The sequence below is a fragment of the Microdochium trichocladiopsis genome, assembly GCF_020744255.1.
Source record: "Microdochium trichocladiopsis strain MPI-CAGE-CH-0230 chromosome Unknown B0I36scaffold_10, whole genome shotgun sequence".
Lineage (NCBI taxonomy): Eukaryota > Fungi > Ascomycota > Sordariomycetes > Xylariales > Microdochiaceae > Microdochium > Microdochium trichocladiopsis.
In genome coordinates this window covers 1,258,152-1,271,957 of record NW_025763553.1, presented here as the reverse complement: position 1 = coordinate 1,271,957, position 13,806 = coordinate 1,258,152, and the positions used below count along the sequence as shown (strand labels likewise).

Sequence of the window (13,806 nt, the reverse complement as noted above, 5' to 3'; positions counted from 1 at the left end):
GCCTACGCCGGCGGGCTGACACTTGAGGTCTGGTGTCGCCGGCTTTTTATCAGTCGCCCCTTCTCTCGCTGTCCGCGCGGAAAACATCGCACAGCTGTCGACCCGGCCTGGTCCGGAGGGCAGCCCAGGCTCCTCCAGCCAGACGCCATGGAATTTGCTTGCAGGCCAACCCTGGAAGCCATCGTGGATCTGCCGCCCCGGCTCGGCCATACGCCTGGGATGAAGCTCCGGTATGTACCACCCACTGCAGGTCTCGGTGCGAGGCACGGCCTGATATAACCACGCGCTTGCCAAGAAGGCTGTCTCTTGTTGGGTCAATGGGCAGAGGCGAGCCGTCAAGCATGCAAGTGCACACGGCACATACGCGGTAGACCGTGGCCTTTGAGCATGGCGAGACCCGGGACGGTAACAAGGCAAACCTTACAAGTTGCAGGCCGGTGCTCAATCCAGCAAGCTCATCTCAGCTGGGAGCGCTAGCGACGACGCGCCCCACCACGCGAGCATTGCCCCAGTCGTCCCACGATCCCCGCACGAGCCAGAGCAGAGCCCCAAGGGTCGCAATCGACGATTCGACAGGCACCTCTGAAATTACCCCAGCGCTGATATGGGTTGGGACTGTGTGGTCGCTTCCCTGTTGAATACCCGCAAGGAAGACTCGGACGAAAGAGATTCTCCGGGCTTTCTGCTTCCTGACTTCTCTCTTTCGGATTTGATGCCTAGACCTAGTCTACGTACGTTTGCCAGGCCTGTTTGATGTCGTGCGGGGATATAATGCTTCGCAAGCGGAAGGAGAGACCTCTAGACGAAATCACGATCTCTCACACGGATGGATGCATATCATTGGCGTGTACGATTATGTGTCAGAGATCAAGGGACAACCGACTCGCGCAACCGGCACTTGGCCGCATTGCATACGCTTACTTATCCGCACAGCGTGTCGCACATGGGACGGAACGGCCTTCTTGAGGCGCCCGCCCATCTGGAGCAAAGCCGCCCCAGGCAGGCCATCACTCCGCACCCTGCGCCTGGCCTTGCCTGGGTCCCCCAAACTGCATGCGCCAGCCTGGTGGGGTACCCAAGCTCCATGATCGGAGCCACGGTAGCTCACCACACCCGACTCAACCTCAGGCACGACTACAGCGACTGCCACCACGACAGGACGTCCAGCGACAATAGCTCATTCGAGGAGGGACGTGTATTGAGCGACAAGCCTACCTTGTTCTGACACAGCCATCGGCTAGGCCCTCTACACCAACACACTCCAGGGTGCAGATCGCATCGACTGCTCACTATCCCAATCGTCCGCCCATGTGCTGCTAGTCAGACACGCTGGGCGGTACGTGCCAACCCCCGTGGTACATCAGCAACCGACTCAGCAAAAGGATTTCGTGTCATACAATCCCAACCAACGACATGAAGTCCGCTGTTCGAGTCTCGCGGGGTAGCCCTCGATCACTGCCTGGTCGGCCCCGAGCGCTCTCTGCCGCCTCTGCTCTTCGAGCCGCCGCGCGCCGTACCTCTGACTTCAACTCGGGCTTCTCTAGCAGCTATGACCCCAATGAAGAAGGCCGCGGGCCAATGTTCAACAAGACCCCCATTGGTGTCCCACAATTCTATCCCAGAGACCTCAAGAAGCGGGTGGACCAATACGTCGTTGGCCAAGACCGGGCAAAGAAGACCATATCGTCCGTCATCTTCAACCATTACCAAGGCCTGCGACGCCGCAAATACAACGAGGAGATGGAAAGAAAGAGGGATGAGAAGCTCATGAGACAAGCAATCGCGCGAGATCGGAGCATGCGGCAGAGAGACCCTCACCCGGTCGAAGGTGCCGACCATCCCACCTCGCTGCATTATCAGTACGACGCTGACGACTACCCGCAAGACGAGTTCCCCGGTCATAACGACTCGATACAAGCAATGCACCAAGCCTGGCAGAAGACGCAGGAAGACGACTTTTACATTCCAGAAGACGAGAATAGGCCGGCGCCCGTCAAGATAGACAAGAGTAACCTTTTACTCATTGGGCCGACCGGCGTAGGCAAGACCTACATATTAGAGTGCGTTTCACAACTATTGTTCCAGCTTGAAATGATGGAAACTAAGAGTCTACAGGACCCTGAGCAAGCAGATCAACGTCCCTTTCACAATATGCGACTGCAACTCCTTCACACAAGCGGGGTATATCGGCCAGGATGTAGAAACGTGCATAGAACGGCTCTTGATCGAGGCAAACTACGACATCAAAGCATGCGAGCAAGGCATTGTTGTGCTCGACGAGTTCGACAAGATTGCTAAGCGTGAGACGATGAATGGACGCGATGTCGGCGGCGAGGGAGTCCAACAGGCACTGCTGAAGCTAGTCGAGGGCACAAAGGTTACGGTCAATGTTAAAGATAACCGCTCTGCGTCCTCGACGCGCTCTGCAAGTCCCATTACCACCAACTACAACGGTCCCGGCGGTAACACCTCGACGTCGGGTCCGCAAGCAACGCCACCCCCCTCTGGCAAGGTCGACCAGTACACGATTGACACGAGCAATATCCTCTTTGTAATGTGCGGGGCTTTCGTGGGGCTTGACAAGGTGATTCTTAACCGAGTCGCGAAGCCGACAATAGGCTTTGGTGCTGAGGTCCGCAGCCGATCAACTGCGGATGGAAAGCAGCCCGAGCTCGCTCCGGAGCTATTTGCCCACCTCCCACACCGACCAGAAGGAGCCACGACTGCCACTGGCCTGTCGGCTCTCGACTTGACGACACCGGAGGATCTCCAGGGGTTTGGTTTTATTCCTGAGCTTATCGGCCGCGTCCACAACATTGTGGCATTGTCACCACTCTCGAAAACAGACCTCCTGCGCATCCTCACGGAGCCGAGGAATAGCTTGATTGCGCAGTATACGGCCCTCTTCGAGACATACCCGTCCCGCCTGTACTTTACGCACAAATCCCTGCTGGCTATTGCCGAACGCGCGGAAAAGTCACGGACTGGCGCGCGAGGCCTCAAGATGGAAGTCGAGCGTGTATTAGCTGAAGCCATGTTCGATGCCCCTATGCACTACGTCCTGGTGACTGAGAAGGCTGTGCGGGGCGAGGAGAAACTCGGGTACTGGGGCAAGGACGGGCGCTTCGAGGTCGAGCGGCGCATCCGTGAGGAGGATGACATCCAGGACGGCGTGCCGGGGGATGACCCTGCGGGCATCGGAAGGCAAGTGTACAGCAATGGCGGGTATCAGACTGCCGGCGAGAGTGGTGCTTGATACGTCGTCCACGACACAAATGACTAGATCGAGCGCGGTGTGAATATGCGGCTATCCCTAAGAAGGAGCACATCATTATAACCGCATCTTCCTCCTGTGTATACATCGTGATCCTGATTTGCTCTGACATACATGTCTGTCTCTCTGGGCGTCTAGCGGGACACAAAATAGCTGGTTACATCGTATATGAAGACTCCTGAACCATATTCATGTCGTCTTCGGCGGCTGATATACTTTCAGACTATGCAGCCGCATTCGATCTATCATACATGCACACCTAGAGACGTCTAAGTAGCCTATCTGCTAGAATTTCTGGAGAGCATAGGTCGAGGTCAGAGTTGCCAGGCTTGGGGACGGACTTTTGAAGTGGTTCGGATGTGCTGGCCGCCGTCAAGACCACCACCATATCATACAGGACTTAGTACGCGGGAAGTGACGGAGGTGTGTGGCACAACAGCATGTAGGGCTTGAGATGCACTGATGTACAAGCCATGGTCTCATTCATTGCCCCGGGCATTTCTCAGTTACAGTAGTGCTAGCCAACACGTCATTGCAGCACAATAGCCGTCCTCCCCCTCATCAGCCAAAAGGTTGTCCGTGTTTTTGACATGCTCGCGAGCCTTTCTAAGTTTTTGTCTTTTTCGTTTTCGTACATGGAGGCGAGCCGCCACCGTCCGCTTGCCACCGCATGGCCGAGTAATTGTCCCGAGGCTGGCCATGCAGGAATTCTTCCCATGCAACTCTTTCTAATGACAAAGGAAACAAAGGGGAGGTGAAAACATCCTATATTGACGATTATGTCCACTACAGCAGACGCATTACATGATACAGACACGATAGCTGGCTTAGTGCTTGGGGGGCGATTGGACCATGCCGGTGCCCTTGTAGTCCGCAGAGGAGAGACCGGTAAGGGGCTCGGCGCGTTGCTCCTGTAATGATGGTCAGTAAGTATTCCCGTCAATGTCGCCGTGCGAGGAGAGCATGGCGTGCGAGTCTTGCGGTTGCTTACCTTGAGGTACTCGTTCGAAGCCTCCTGGTACTCCTTGTGCATGGTGCTGGGTGCGGGGCCAGCGAAGGCGCGCATGGCGGCGAAGACGCCAAAGGATGCAAGAAGGCCAATCACGGTGTACATGATGACCTTCTGGTTCTCGTCGGCAGGGGCCGCAGCACGGGGGCCGTGAGCACCAAAGGCAATCCAGTAGGCTGCGAAGATATCATGTTAGCCCATTTCATGACCGAAGACTGTAGCTTTTCAAGGACTCCTGGCGTGCCGACAGGACCATATACTGCAGGCAGTGTGCTATCTGCAAGAGGGCTGTTGAGAATCACACTCCATGCCGTCGTAATGTAGCCGTGCGTCTTGCCAACTCCCCATCTGGTCACAACATACCAGCCTTCTTCTCGTTGAGGGTCAGCTCGGACCAGTTGGTCTTCATGCGGTCACGAAGAGCCATCCAGAGCTCGGCCTGCTCGGTAGGGGGCATGCCCTCCCATCTCTTCTCAATGTTGGCGAGTGTGGGATTCGAGATGGCGTGAGTCGAGGCGGCGGCGCGGGGGACGTAGGTGGCCTGTCTCGAGGCAGCCCTGGCGGAGGCGCGCAGCAGAGAGGTGGCCGGTGTGCGCATCATCTTGGCGGTTGTGTGCCTGACACAGTTGTGGGAGAGGAATCCAATGAGCGGCGAGAGGTCCAATTGAGGCGGTCGCGAGTCGTCTCGGAGCGTGGTGGATGCGGGTTGCGTGGCTGGCGGATGACGATTGGGAGCTGTCGTGATACTGGGCCGAGCCTTTTTTTGCACGTCGTTCGAGCCGAGCTCCCCTTCCCCCGGCGAGGCATTCCGAGTCAAGAACACACAGGCCACGTGATCTGGAGCTGGCCAGCAGCTGCTGCCAATGACAGGGCCTTCCGTCGCTGGTCCCCACCACTCACTGAGCTGCAATTACGCAGTTCAGCCCACCTTTGGGCAGACCCACTTCTGGCCATGCACGATGTGGTGTCACCATGCCGCGAGCTTGGGCACAGGATGATTTGAGTCTACTTTTGAGACGACACAATACGACCGTGTCTGGTGTTTGTTATTAATGTAATGGTATCTTTCTTTAGGAAATGGACGTGCTTGTAGGGCCGCATTTCCAATCACTTCTGCAACATTCCAGTGTCCCTCGTGGATGCAAGCAATGCCGGCGTTGGATCCTATCCTATCATACGATGGGGGTGTCGTACGAGTTCTGCGCTCACGCATCTTCAATGAAGACCCTGGCTTACGACCTGGTTTTAACTCTTCGGGCTGTCATTGTGAGGGGCTCAGAGCCTGAAGTTGGTCCTTGATCAAGGAACAAGTAGTCTTGGGCACGGACCATTGACCGCTCACCATGTTCAAGATGCAGAGACGGCCAGTCGAACCGGAATGATGTTTGAAGAAATGAGAAAGGTGCTCTCCAGCGTGTTCATTTGCGTCAATTCTCGTTCGCGAGCCACACTAGTTCGAATGGCTGCAGTTTGCTGATTCCTTGCCGGCAACAATGACCCTGGCTTCCCTGCACCCCAACGAAGTGTACCCGCGGTTCAGGATCGTGGAAGAAAGGATACCAAGGTCCATAATGGTGCTCCTCATGGTCGCATACTTGTAAACGCAAGCCTCTAACCACTATGGCGTATTGAATCTCGGGAGATACTCGTCTGCGAAGCCTGACGGCGGAAAGGATGTCAAAATGCTTGCCCGGCTGACAAGCTGAGAGATTGACAATCCCTAGTCTCTCGATGGCTTCAATCGTGCTTCAGAACTTTGCTGGCGAAGTTTCGGCTGTTTGGCGTCTCAAGCAGTATTATTGGCATGACGTTCGTGTTCATATGGCTTGTGCATGAAGCAGACCGGGCTGTAGCACATGCTAGCAAATGCTGCCAAGCAGAACGCCTCGTATGCTAGGCGGGTTTCGATCGTGAGCTGGTAGGCTGCTGTAATGTGTTGTCAGGTGGCTGCGCCGTTGCTGGTGATGATTGTCCACCTCTCAGTGCCGGGTCGTTCTTCTTCTCCAATTGCTCCTTCAGGACTGGGTTGAATGCATAATATCCTGGGATCTGTTTAGAACATGCTCAGCGCAGATTTTCTACACGTGCTTGAGGTCTAACGAACCGTTCCAGATACCAAAGCCGATGGCAAAGCCTACCGGCAGAACGCGGCTCACGAAGAAGCTCATGGTTGCGATGCAGGTCCAGTCATGGAAGTTATTATGATGCTTGGGAGATTGCCCGTGCGTACTTACACCACAACCATCAATGACCTCAGCACACAAGAAGGTTCTGTGACTGATTTGGCGCCAGTTTCGCGCAAAGTGGTTTGTGGTTGTCCACACAACGGAACCCCGCACTGTGAATGTGGAGCCACATCCGGTAGCATTTATTGGGGGACCGACGCGGTACCTGCAGCCCGGACGCGTCTTACCGGCACATCGGCTCCTCCTGTCACGCAGCTATGACCACGGCAGCACGACCTGGCAACAGATATCGGCCTCCGGAACCACAGGATTTGGTGGACAGCACGTCACCCGTATACCCGTACGAAAGAACAGCACTTCGCGGCATGGGTCGCCGACTGGACATCTTTGGCCATCCAAGACATGCATTGTAGTGTCAATGGCGACATGGAAGGAGCTTGGAGAGGTTCCCGATTCGGACGACGAAGATGCCCTCGATGCCGAAGACTCGCAAAGATCGTTGCCGACTGCGATCCTCGATCCTCCGAACGATGCAACCCGGACCATAGACGAGCATGTAGCTCATGACAGCGATGACAACGACGATATCTGGAGGGTCCCTACCTCATTATCGCAGGAGAGAAGTGGCTTCGAGAAGTCCGTGCCGATCGAGAAACGCCGAGCCGCCTCTCCTACCCACCTGGCTCCGGTCGAGATTCCATCATCACCTCTCTCTGAGCTGCCCGGCGAAGAGTTTGATGAACTCGTCAGAGATCACGAGTCAAGTATCGTCCAGACGAACGATAAACCTGGTGGCCATGAGCAGTCTACATCACAGCCCCTTATTCGGGGTGAGTCTTTGAGCACTCCGCTCGATGCGGAGGGCTTTCAAGATTTTGAGTACTCCACACAGGCTTTTGGATATGGAACGCGATCTTTGCGTCCGCGGAAACCAATTCAAGAACATCCTTATTTGCTAGAGAACGCACAATACAGCAAGCTCTTCAAATCTCATGGCATGCGCCCCATGAGGATAGTCCTGGAGGAACAGCATGTTCAGCCCGAGGAAAAGGATTCCCAGGAACAAGACTATGAGGATGAAAGCCAGCAAAGTGGACGAAATGACAGCTCGACCCGACTTGACGAAAGCCAGCCAACAGATCTGTACGATATCTTTGCGGACGGAGACGATCTGGATCTTTCACCGTTGGAAGACAACTCCATGTCTTCGGACAAAGCAACTCCAACAAGGCATGCCTCGAACGGTGTTATAGCTGAAGCTGATGACGACGATGACGACTTGCCTGATGCTGCCGACATCGGAAAGTGGAAACCACGAAAGCGAGCCAAACTCAATACTCAATCCACTCCACAGAGTGTTGCAAAAAGAGCGAGGTTGAAACTGCCAGGAAGTTTGAAAATGCCGAGAGCCAAGTCGTCTTCAATGCACCCAATTGGCGTTTTCGATGTACCGCCCTCGCCACCCGATACTAGCCCTGGCTTGCAGTCCACTACACCCCGTGCGAGGCTCGGCCTGGCAAGACGGACCCAAACCCTGACTCCGCGTGCAAGCAGCACTATTGACTCGTCACGGCCTCAGAGTCCCGCTCCGGGCAGGCTTAGCAACTTCGTTATTGATCTCAGCGGGTACACGACAAATAGCGCACGTTCCGATGGTGAGGTTGAAGGTGGCACCTCGGCGTCTGGCAGTGATTCAGAACCGCATGCTGATGTCGTGGAGACAGTTGGGAAGCGGATACGTGGCGTACTGCCTGCTTCCTGGCTCCGCCTTGATCAGAAGCGAGCCAAGCCAAGCCCTCACCGGAGGATGCCTCTACAGCGGAGTCCAGGCAAGTCACCGAGGAAAGGGGTGGCGCAGCGTCGTGTTGTTTCTGGAACAGGCGCAGCGAACCCAGAGATATTTTTCGATGATTCTGACGAATCCCACGACGAAACGACTTCACGATTTAATGACAACATTTCGGAACAGCGCCCTGAAATCGCGGACGATGGTGCACCTGTCTTCGAGGACGACGCAGGATCGGTGGTGGAAGATGACCAAATCGACCTGATTCTGCCAGGGAGCAAGGGTTGGAGCCTGGCTGAGCATGATATTACGTCCGAGAAGAAGACTCGGAAAACTTTAAGCTCCGTTCGCGGCGAATCTGGTCGGAACATGAAGCAGACAAAAATCTCCGGCCACGTCACCAGCAGGAAGCAGAAGAAGGGCAGCTCATTGGAAGCCAGGCCTGGTAGAGCAACAAGTACTCGCCAGCACAGGAAGAAGCATGAGTCGGGACAGGCAAAGGCTAAAACCAAGACGGCACGTTCTACACCGCGATTAAGTGTCTTGGACGTGATCGAACCTGATGCTCCATCATTCCTTCGCATAGCAGCCAGGACAGCCAGGAGGCGAGTGGACAAAGGGAGGGCCAGCCCGTCGCAGAAGATAATCAACTTGGGCGTTCGAAAGGACAACATCGATGCAGTAAAGGCTCTGGTAGCTTGGCGCAGCGGCTCCATCCGCCCTCGAGCTTCAGTCACTTCTCTTGCTACGAAGCGGACTGGGTCACCCATACCACTACAGCCCATGTCCGACAATATCATGCAGCCCATGAGCGAAGACTATGATGCACGCCAACGACAGGATCTCTTAGCTGCCCAGTTCTCAGGGCCGCGTCGTCAAATTCACCTCGCACGGATGGCAGAGTCCTTGCAAGAGTCTGGGCAAAACAGTGGAGGTGTTCAGAAAATGCGAGCTCAACAGTCATTCGGAAAAAGCACAGCTGTGGAGAAGCACGCGAAAGCACACGTTCGGCCAGCAATGCTTGAGACACCTAGTGGCAGCACGGGACACAGAGCATTCCATTCTACCAAGAGGGCACTTGACGCCGTCTTCCGCAGAACTCACAAGGGCACCCCAAGCTTGGTCTCAACGCTTGAGACAAAACTGGACAGAGCAGGCAACACGAGCCAATCGACTCTTGAGTTGCATGCCCCTATGGAAGCCTCACCAACACGTCCCGAAAGACCCATACAAAGACGCAGGAAGCAAGCACAGCCAACGTGGGTAGATACTGCCGCGCCTAAGTATTTGCGCGCCAGCGACCCCGTCTTGGTCGACTCCGATCTAGACACAACGCCCATACAACGGGAAATTGAGTCTGGCTCAAGTGGCAAGCTGCTGGGCCTTGGCGCCTTTGGCACTCTTTACACTCATCACTTCGAGATCTTTCCTTTAGACCCTGGTGCCTTCTTTCATCAGGATACTCTGATCGGCAGCGGCCGTCTCGCTCGAGCTCTCGGCTTGCAGATGAGCTCTCAGCTCTCCCCACGAGACCGCACATTCGTCCTTGGCGAGAAAGTGCTACATTGGAGCTCCTGGACATCGGAGGTCTCCTCGGAATTCGGAATACTCTTCGACTGGGTTCTGGATCAGGCTGCCAATGTTAGGGTCCTCACATCTTTCCGATCTCCGGCCGCAAACGGTCTGTATTTTGCTTTGGACTTCATGCAGGACTCTTTGGATTTCTCCGCTCCCGATACTTCATTCTTCACGCGCTTCTGCGATGTTTTGCAGACTTTCACACAGCAGATAGAGTCTCTCCTGGCCCTTGAGCGCCCTGACCGAAGCACTTTCATCGACATTCTGAGCCTCTGTCTCGTCCTACTGTCGCAAGCGTTGTGCTCGGCACGAAGACTCGACTTGATGGCAGTGGCATACAGGGTCGAAGATGTGCTTACCAAATTGTCCAAAATCACACTCCGGTGCCTGCTCGAAAGTGAACTGAGCGAGGTGCGTCATCTATATGACAAGCTCCAGAGCTCGTCCTTCCGAGAAGTAGGCATCCGCAACGAACATGCGGCAGTCATAGGCTGGGTATGTGTCATGCATATCTTGCAGATGGCTCGGATACCACGATCTGGTTTTTGGGACATACTAGGCAGCCTGATGCTCGGTACCGAGATGCAGTCATCCTACGACTCCGTCAAGTTCGAGAAGATTTGGCAAACAATGTTCATGCTCCTGCCACTCAGCGAGTTTGATGGCAACGGTGTGCTTGTCGTAGGTCTCAGAAAATCTTTGCCCTTTGAAGGCTGGGCGATTCCACAAAAACTGCTTAGTCGGGTTTTCGCTATCTACAAGGCCAATCAACAACAAGCCGCGAGTTTCAATGACTATTGCCGGGCTATCCTGGGACGATGCCATTATCTCGCAGAGCAATGGGGTTGGCGCCGGGCCAATACCATCGCCGGCGTCATTTTCGACTTTTTCGCCTCCCAAGGGCTGGCGCACCTGCGACATGAAGAGGCTTATACGTCCCCGCAGTTTCTGGAAGAGCTGGCTACGTGTCCGTCACTCTCGGTCACAGCTAGTGATCGCTGCTTTCACATCTTCCTTAAGGTTGTGGCATTGACAATCAGGGGGTTCGTCGAGACAGGGTCAGTGAAGGACATTCGCAACCTCGTGGCGAGAGTTATGCCAAATCATGATAGGCAGTTCAGCAAAGAGATGGACATGCACCAAAGCGATCTGGCCGCCTTAAGAAACCATCACGACTTGCTTTGCACATTGTTCTGGGCAGCGCCGGTGGATTGCCGACCATCTGCCCAAATGATCGAGAGGCTTGTGCAGCCAGAAAGCTCCCATAAAGAGGCTTGCCTTGTCAACTTGAGATCTTGGAGCCAGCTCTCTCGATTCGTCACAAATGAACATAGAGATGCATCGGCCTATCGTCCTTTCGCGGCGTGGATTCGCAACATCACGCAACAGCTCATGCAGCAATACCGCTCCGCTGAGGACGACGCCAAGCAACAATTTGCGACCATGTCAACTGAAGCATCAAGGAATATTAGTCAAGATTTCCTGGACATTGTCATAAGCACGAACAAGAAGGCCGCGCTTGAATCGCTTGGGGCGTCCATGTCGACAGTTTTGAATACGATGCAACATGTACCAAGCTTGAATCTTGCAACGCTCGTTTTCAGCAATTGTAAGTCTTTGAAGCACCAATCGGTGGCCGCCGCTGATCATTGTCAGATCCTCTTGAGCTTGTTTTCGCCGAAATGCAATGTCCCACAACCGACTCAGCCTGGCGCTGCTTGCACCTGGGCTTGGATCTTGTCGATTGCTACTTGTCCTTGATCACGAATTTCAGTTCTCCCTCATATGCAACGTCAAGCTCAAATGAGCAATGGCACACCGAGGAGGCCTTAGAGGTGAGTGGCGCTTCTAAATCATGGCAGATTCTTGTGTTGGACTGACAGGTCATAGTTCCTCGAACGCGTTGTCGTGAAGTACTTTTTCCGAACGGCACGCTCGGCCTTAGCACAAGATGTTTCCCAGTCTACGACAGCAACTCAAACTCAATTGAACTGCCTGGAAAGGCTAGTTGCAGTTGGTGGTCGTTTAGGCGCTCGCCTCTGTCAAGCGCGCCTTGCCGTAAGTACACTCATTCACTGCTCACATTTCGATATTTTCACCTGACGACCTTGAAGGACATCTCGACCTTTTTCGGGTCGGGCCGCTTTAGCACATTCCCTGGGCCTCATGAGAGCAGTGCCAAAGAGTCCAGAAAGTACCTAAGTTTGTTCCTGGCAACGATAATCTCGAATGAAATCACGGATTTCAAGGTATGTTGTTCGTGAAAGAAATTGAACTTCAGGTCCAAATCTGACAACCGGACAGGCTTTGAAACCATCCAGCTCAATGCTTGGGATCCTGCTTCATGCCATTGTCAAGCCGTCCAAGTTCCTGCAGTACGAGAACCGACTTTCTGCAGCAATACAGTCCACAGGATCTCCATACTTGCGGAGGATCGTAGTGCGAGATGAGCTGGTCCCTGGATATTCTTCTAACAGGGACTTATTTTCAAGTAGGCATTACCGAACTATGCCTTCAAGGAAGATAAGCATGCTAACTAATTCCAGCCATCACACAAAACATGCGCAGAGCATTGCAAGATGCAGAGCCCAGCCGCCGCTTGGTCATGAAGTCGGATTTTGCCATGATTATGAAATCTGTCATGGAACAGCTAAAGGCTGATCTTAGACTGATGACCCTAGACAGCCGACAGCAGCATGCCTACATCGAGTTTGTGCGCATGATTATCAACCTCATTCGAGCTCAGGACTTCTGCCCCGTGGACCAATTCTTCTACCAGATCAGTCCTGAATTCACGCCGTCGAGCCAGGACCCTCGACTCCAAGCAGCGGGTATACTGTCGTATGGTTTAAAACTCGAGGAGAACGACCCGCGCGCAGCTCCAGGGCTGTTTTACCTGCTCCTAGCAAATTTCAAGATCGCTCTTGCCAACGGCAGAGTGGCCGAAGAGCGGTCTATTGTACAGCAGGGTCTGGATAACCTTTGCATCTTTAGGTTCATGCTGGGCCATATGCTGCCAGCTCTAGTGATGACAGCAGCAAAGGCTGGCGAAGCGTGGATCCTTCTGGAGACCTACGCTCAAGCTCTCTGTGAATCTCTTTCGGCTCCCGCAATACACCGCCACTTTGGCAAAGAGGACATGCCGGCCGTCCTTGCCTTATACACGGCGGCTCTCGATGCATTTCTGCAGATGGCGAGGATGGACATCAGCGATTTGAGAGGCGAGCATCTACACAGTCTTACCATGATCTTCATGGCGCTGAATGCCTTTGGCCCCTCAGTCGTAGTTCATTTCATGATGGAAGACAACGAGCTCGACATTGAGCCGGATGAGTCATTGAGGTTGCGCAGCATCATTTCCTCGATATCAGGGTTTGTCACCTCGGCAGCCTCTCACCTTGATGGTGTCATCCGTGGAAGTCATGAAGCCAACGGTGCAGACAATATGGCCATCGTGCCTGACCATCTCTTTGAAGGTCTAGACCTCTGGAACTCTGCCTTGCCACCAGGCACGGAAACTCAAGTCGACGACTTCTCTCGTCACGTAACCGACGATATCTCGCGCAACTGGGTCTCGACAGGCTCAACGATGACTGTAAGAGGGCCGACGAGATTGCAAGGCTTGACAAGCACGCAAAGTGGTCGTGGAATAGCTGTGCCGCAATGGGATCGCAGTGAACTGGTATCCGGGCTGGTGGAGCAGTTACAGGGATGGATTGCGAACTATGGCGGAAGCTGTAGACCAGCCAAAGACTTCGAGAAGGAGCTGTGGTGGTAATCCAATAACACTACATGCCGGATGTGGTCTGGCACACCAAATAGGACTGTTTGAACGTCTCGCATGACCCGTGAATTTTCAAGAAAGAAAGAAAAACCGCTATGACATGGGATTTCAGCCTGACTGTATTACGACATCAACGCTGTCGAAGTGGTTCGTCCAATGTTGGGACCCTTGGCGCAACTGCGCCCACCT

At 54.2% G+C, this 13,806-nt stretch overlaps 4 protein-coding genes across 4 annotated transcripts; 2 read left to right on the top strand and 2 right to left on the bottom strand.

Moving 5' to 3' along the window:
- Positions 1-1,413: 1,413 nt before the first annotated feature.
- B0I36DRAFT_367554 (P-loop containing nucleoside triphosphate hydrolase protein) lies at positions 1,414-3,256 on the top strand (the record flags this gene model as incomplete). Its single annotated transcript, XM_046159488.1, has 2 exons — positions 1,414-2,060; positions 2,116-3,256. 2 exons carry the CDS (start codon positions 1,414-1,416, stop codon positions 3,254-3,256), a joined length of 1,788 nt encoding a protein of 595 aa, XP_046007312.1.
- Positions 3,257-4,101: 845 nt separating this feature from the next.
- On the bottom strand, positions 4,102-4,881 carry B0I36DRAFT_252355 (cytochrome c oxidase polypeptide 5; the record flags this gene model as incomplete). Its single annotated transcript, XM_046150680.1, has 3 exons — positions 4,102-4,185; positions 4,266-4,459; positions 4,647-4,881. The coding sequence occupies 3 exons, from the start codon at positions 4,879-4,881 to the stop codon at positions 4,102-4,104; spliced, it is 513 nt and encodes a 170-aa protein (XP_046007311.1).
- Positions 4,882-6,176: 1,295 nt separating this feature from the next.
- Positions 6,177-6,451, bottom strand: B0I36DRAFT_367552 (uncharacterized protein; the record flags this gene model as incomplete). Its single annotated transcript, XM_046159487.1, has 2 exons — positions 6,177-6,325; positions 6,388-6,451. The coding sequence occupies 2 exons, from the start codon at positions 6,449-6,451 to the stop codon at positions 6,177-6,179; spliced, it is 213 nt and encodes a 70-aa protein (XP_046007310.1).
- Positions 6,452-6,709: 258 nt separating this feature from the next.
- On the top strand, positions 6,710-13,745 carry B0I36DRAFT_333794 (Mus7/MMS22 family-domain-containing protein). Its single transcript, XM_046155269.1, has 6 exons — positions 6,710-11,442; positions 11,490-11,668; positions 11,724-11,891; positions 11,948-12,082; positions 12,138-12,324; positions 12,380-13,745. Exons 1-6 carry the CDS (start codon positions 6,888-6,890, stop codon positions 13,609-13,611), a joined length of 6,456 nt encoding a protein of 2,151 aa, XP_046007309.1. The 5' UTR covers positions 6,710-6,887; the 3' UTR covers positions 13,612-13,745.
- Positions 13,746-13,806: the final 61 nt, after the last annotated feature.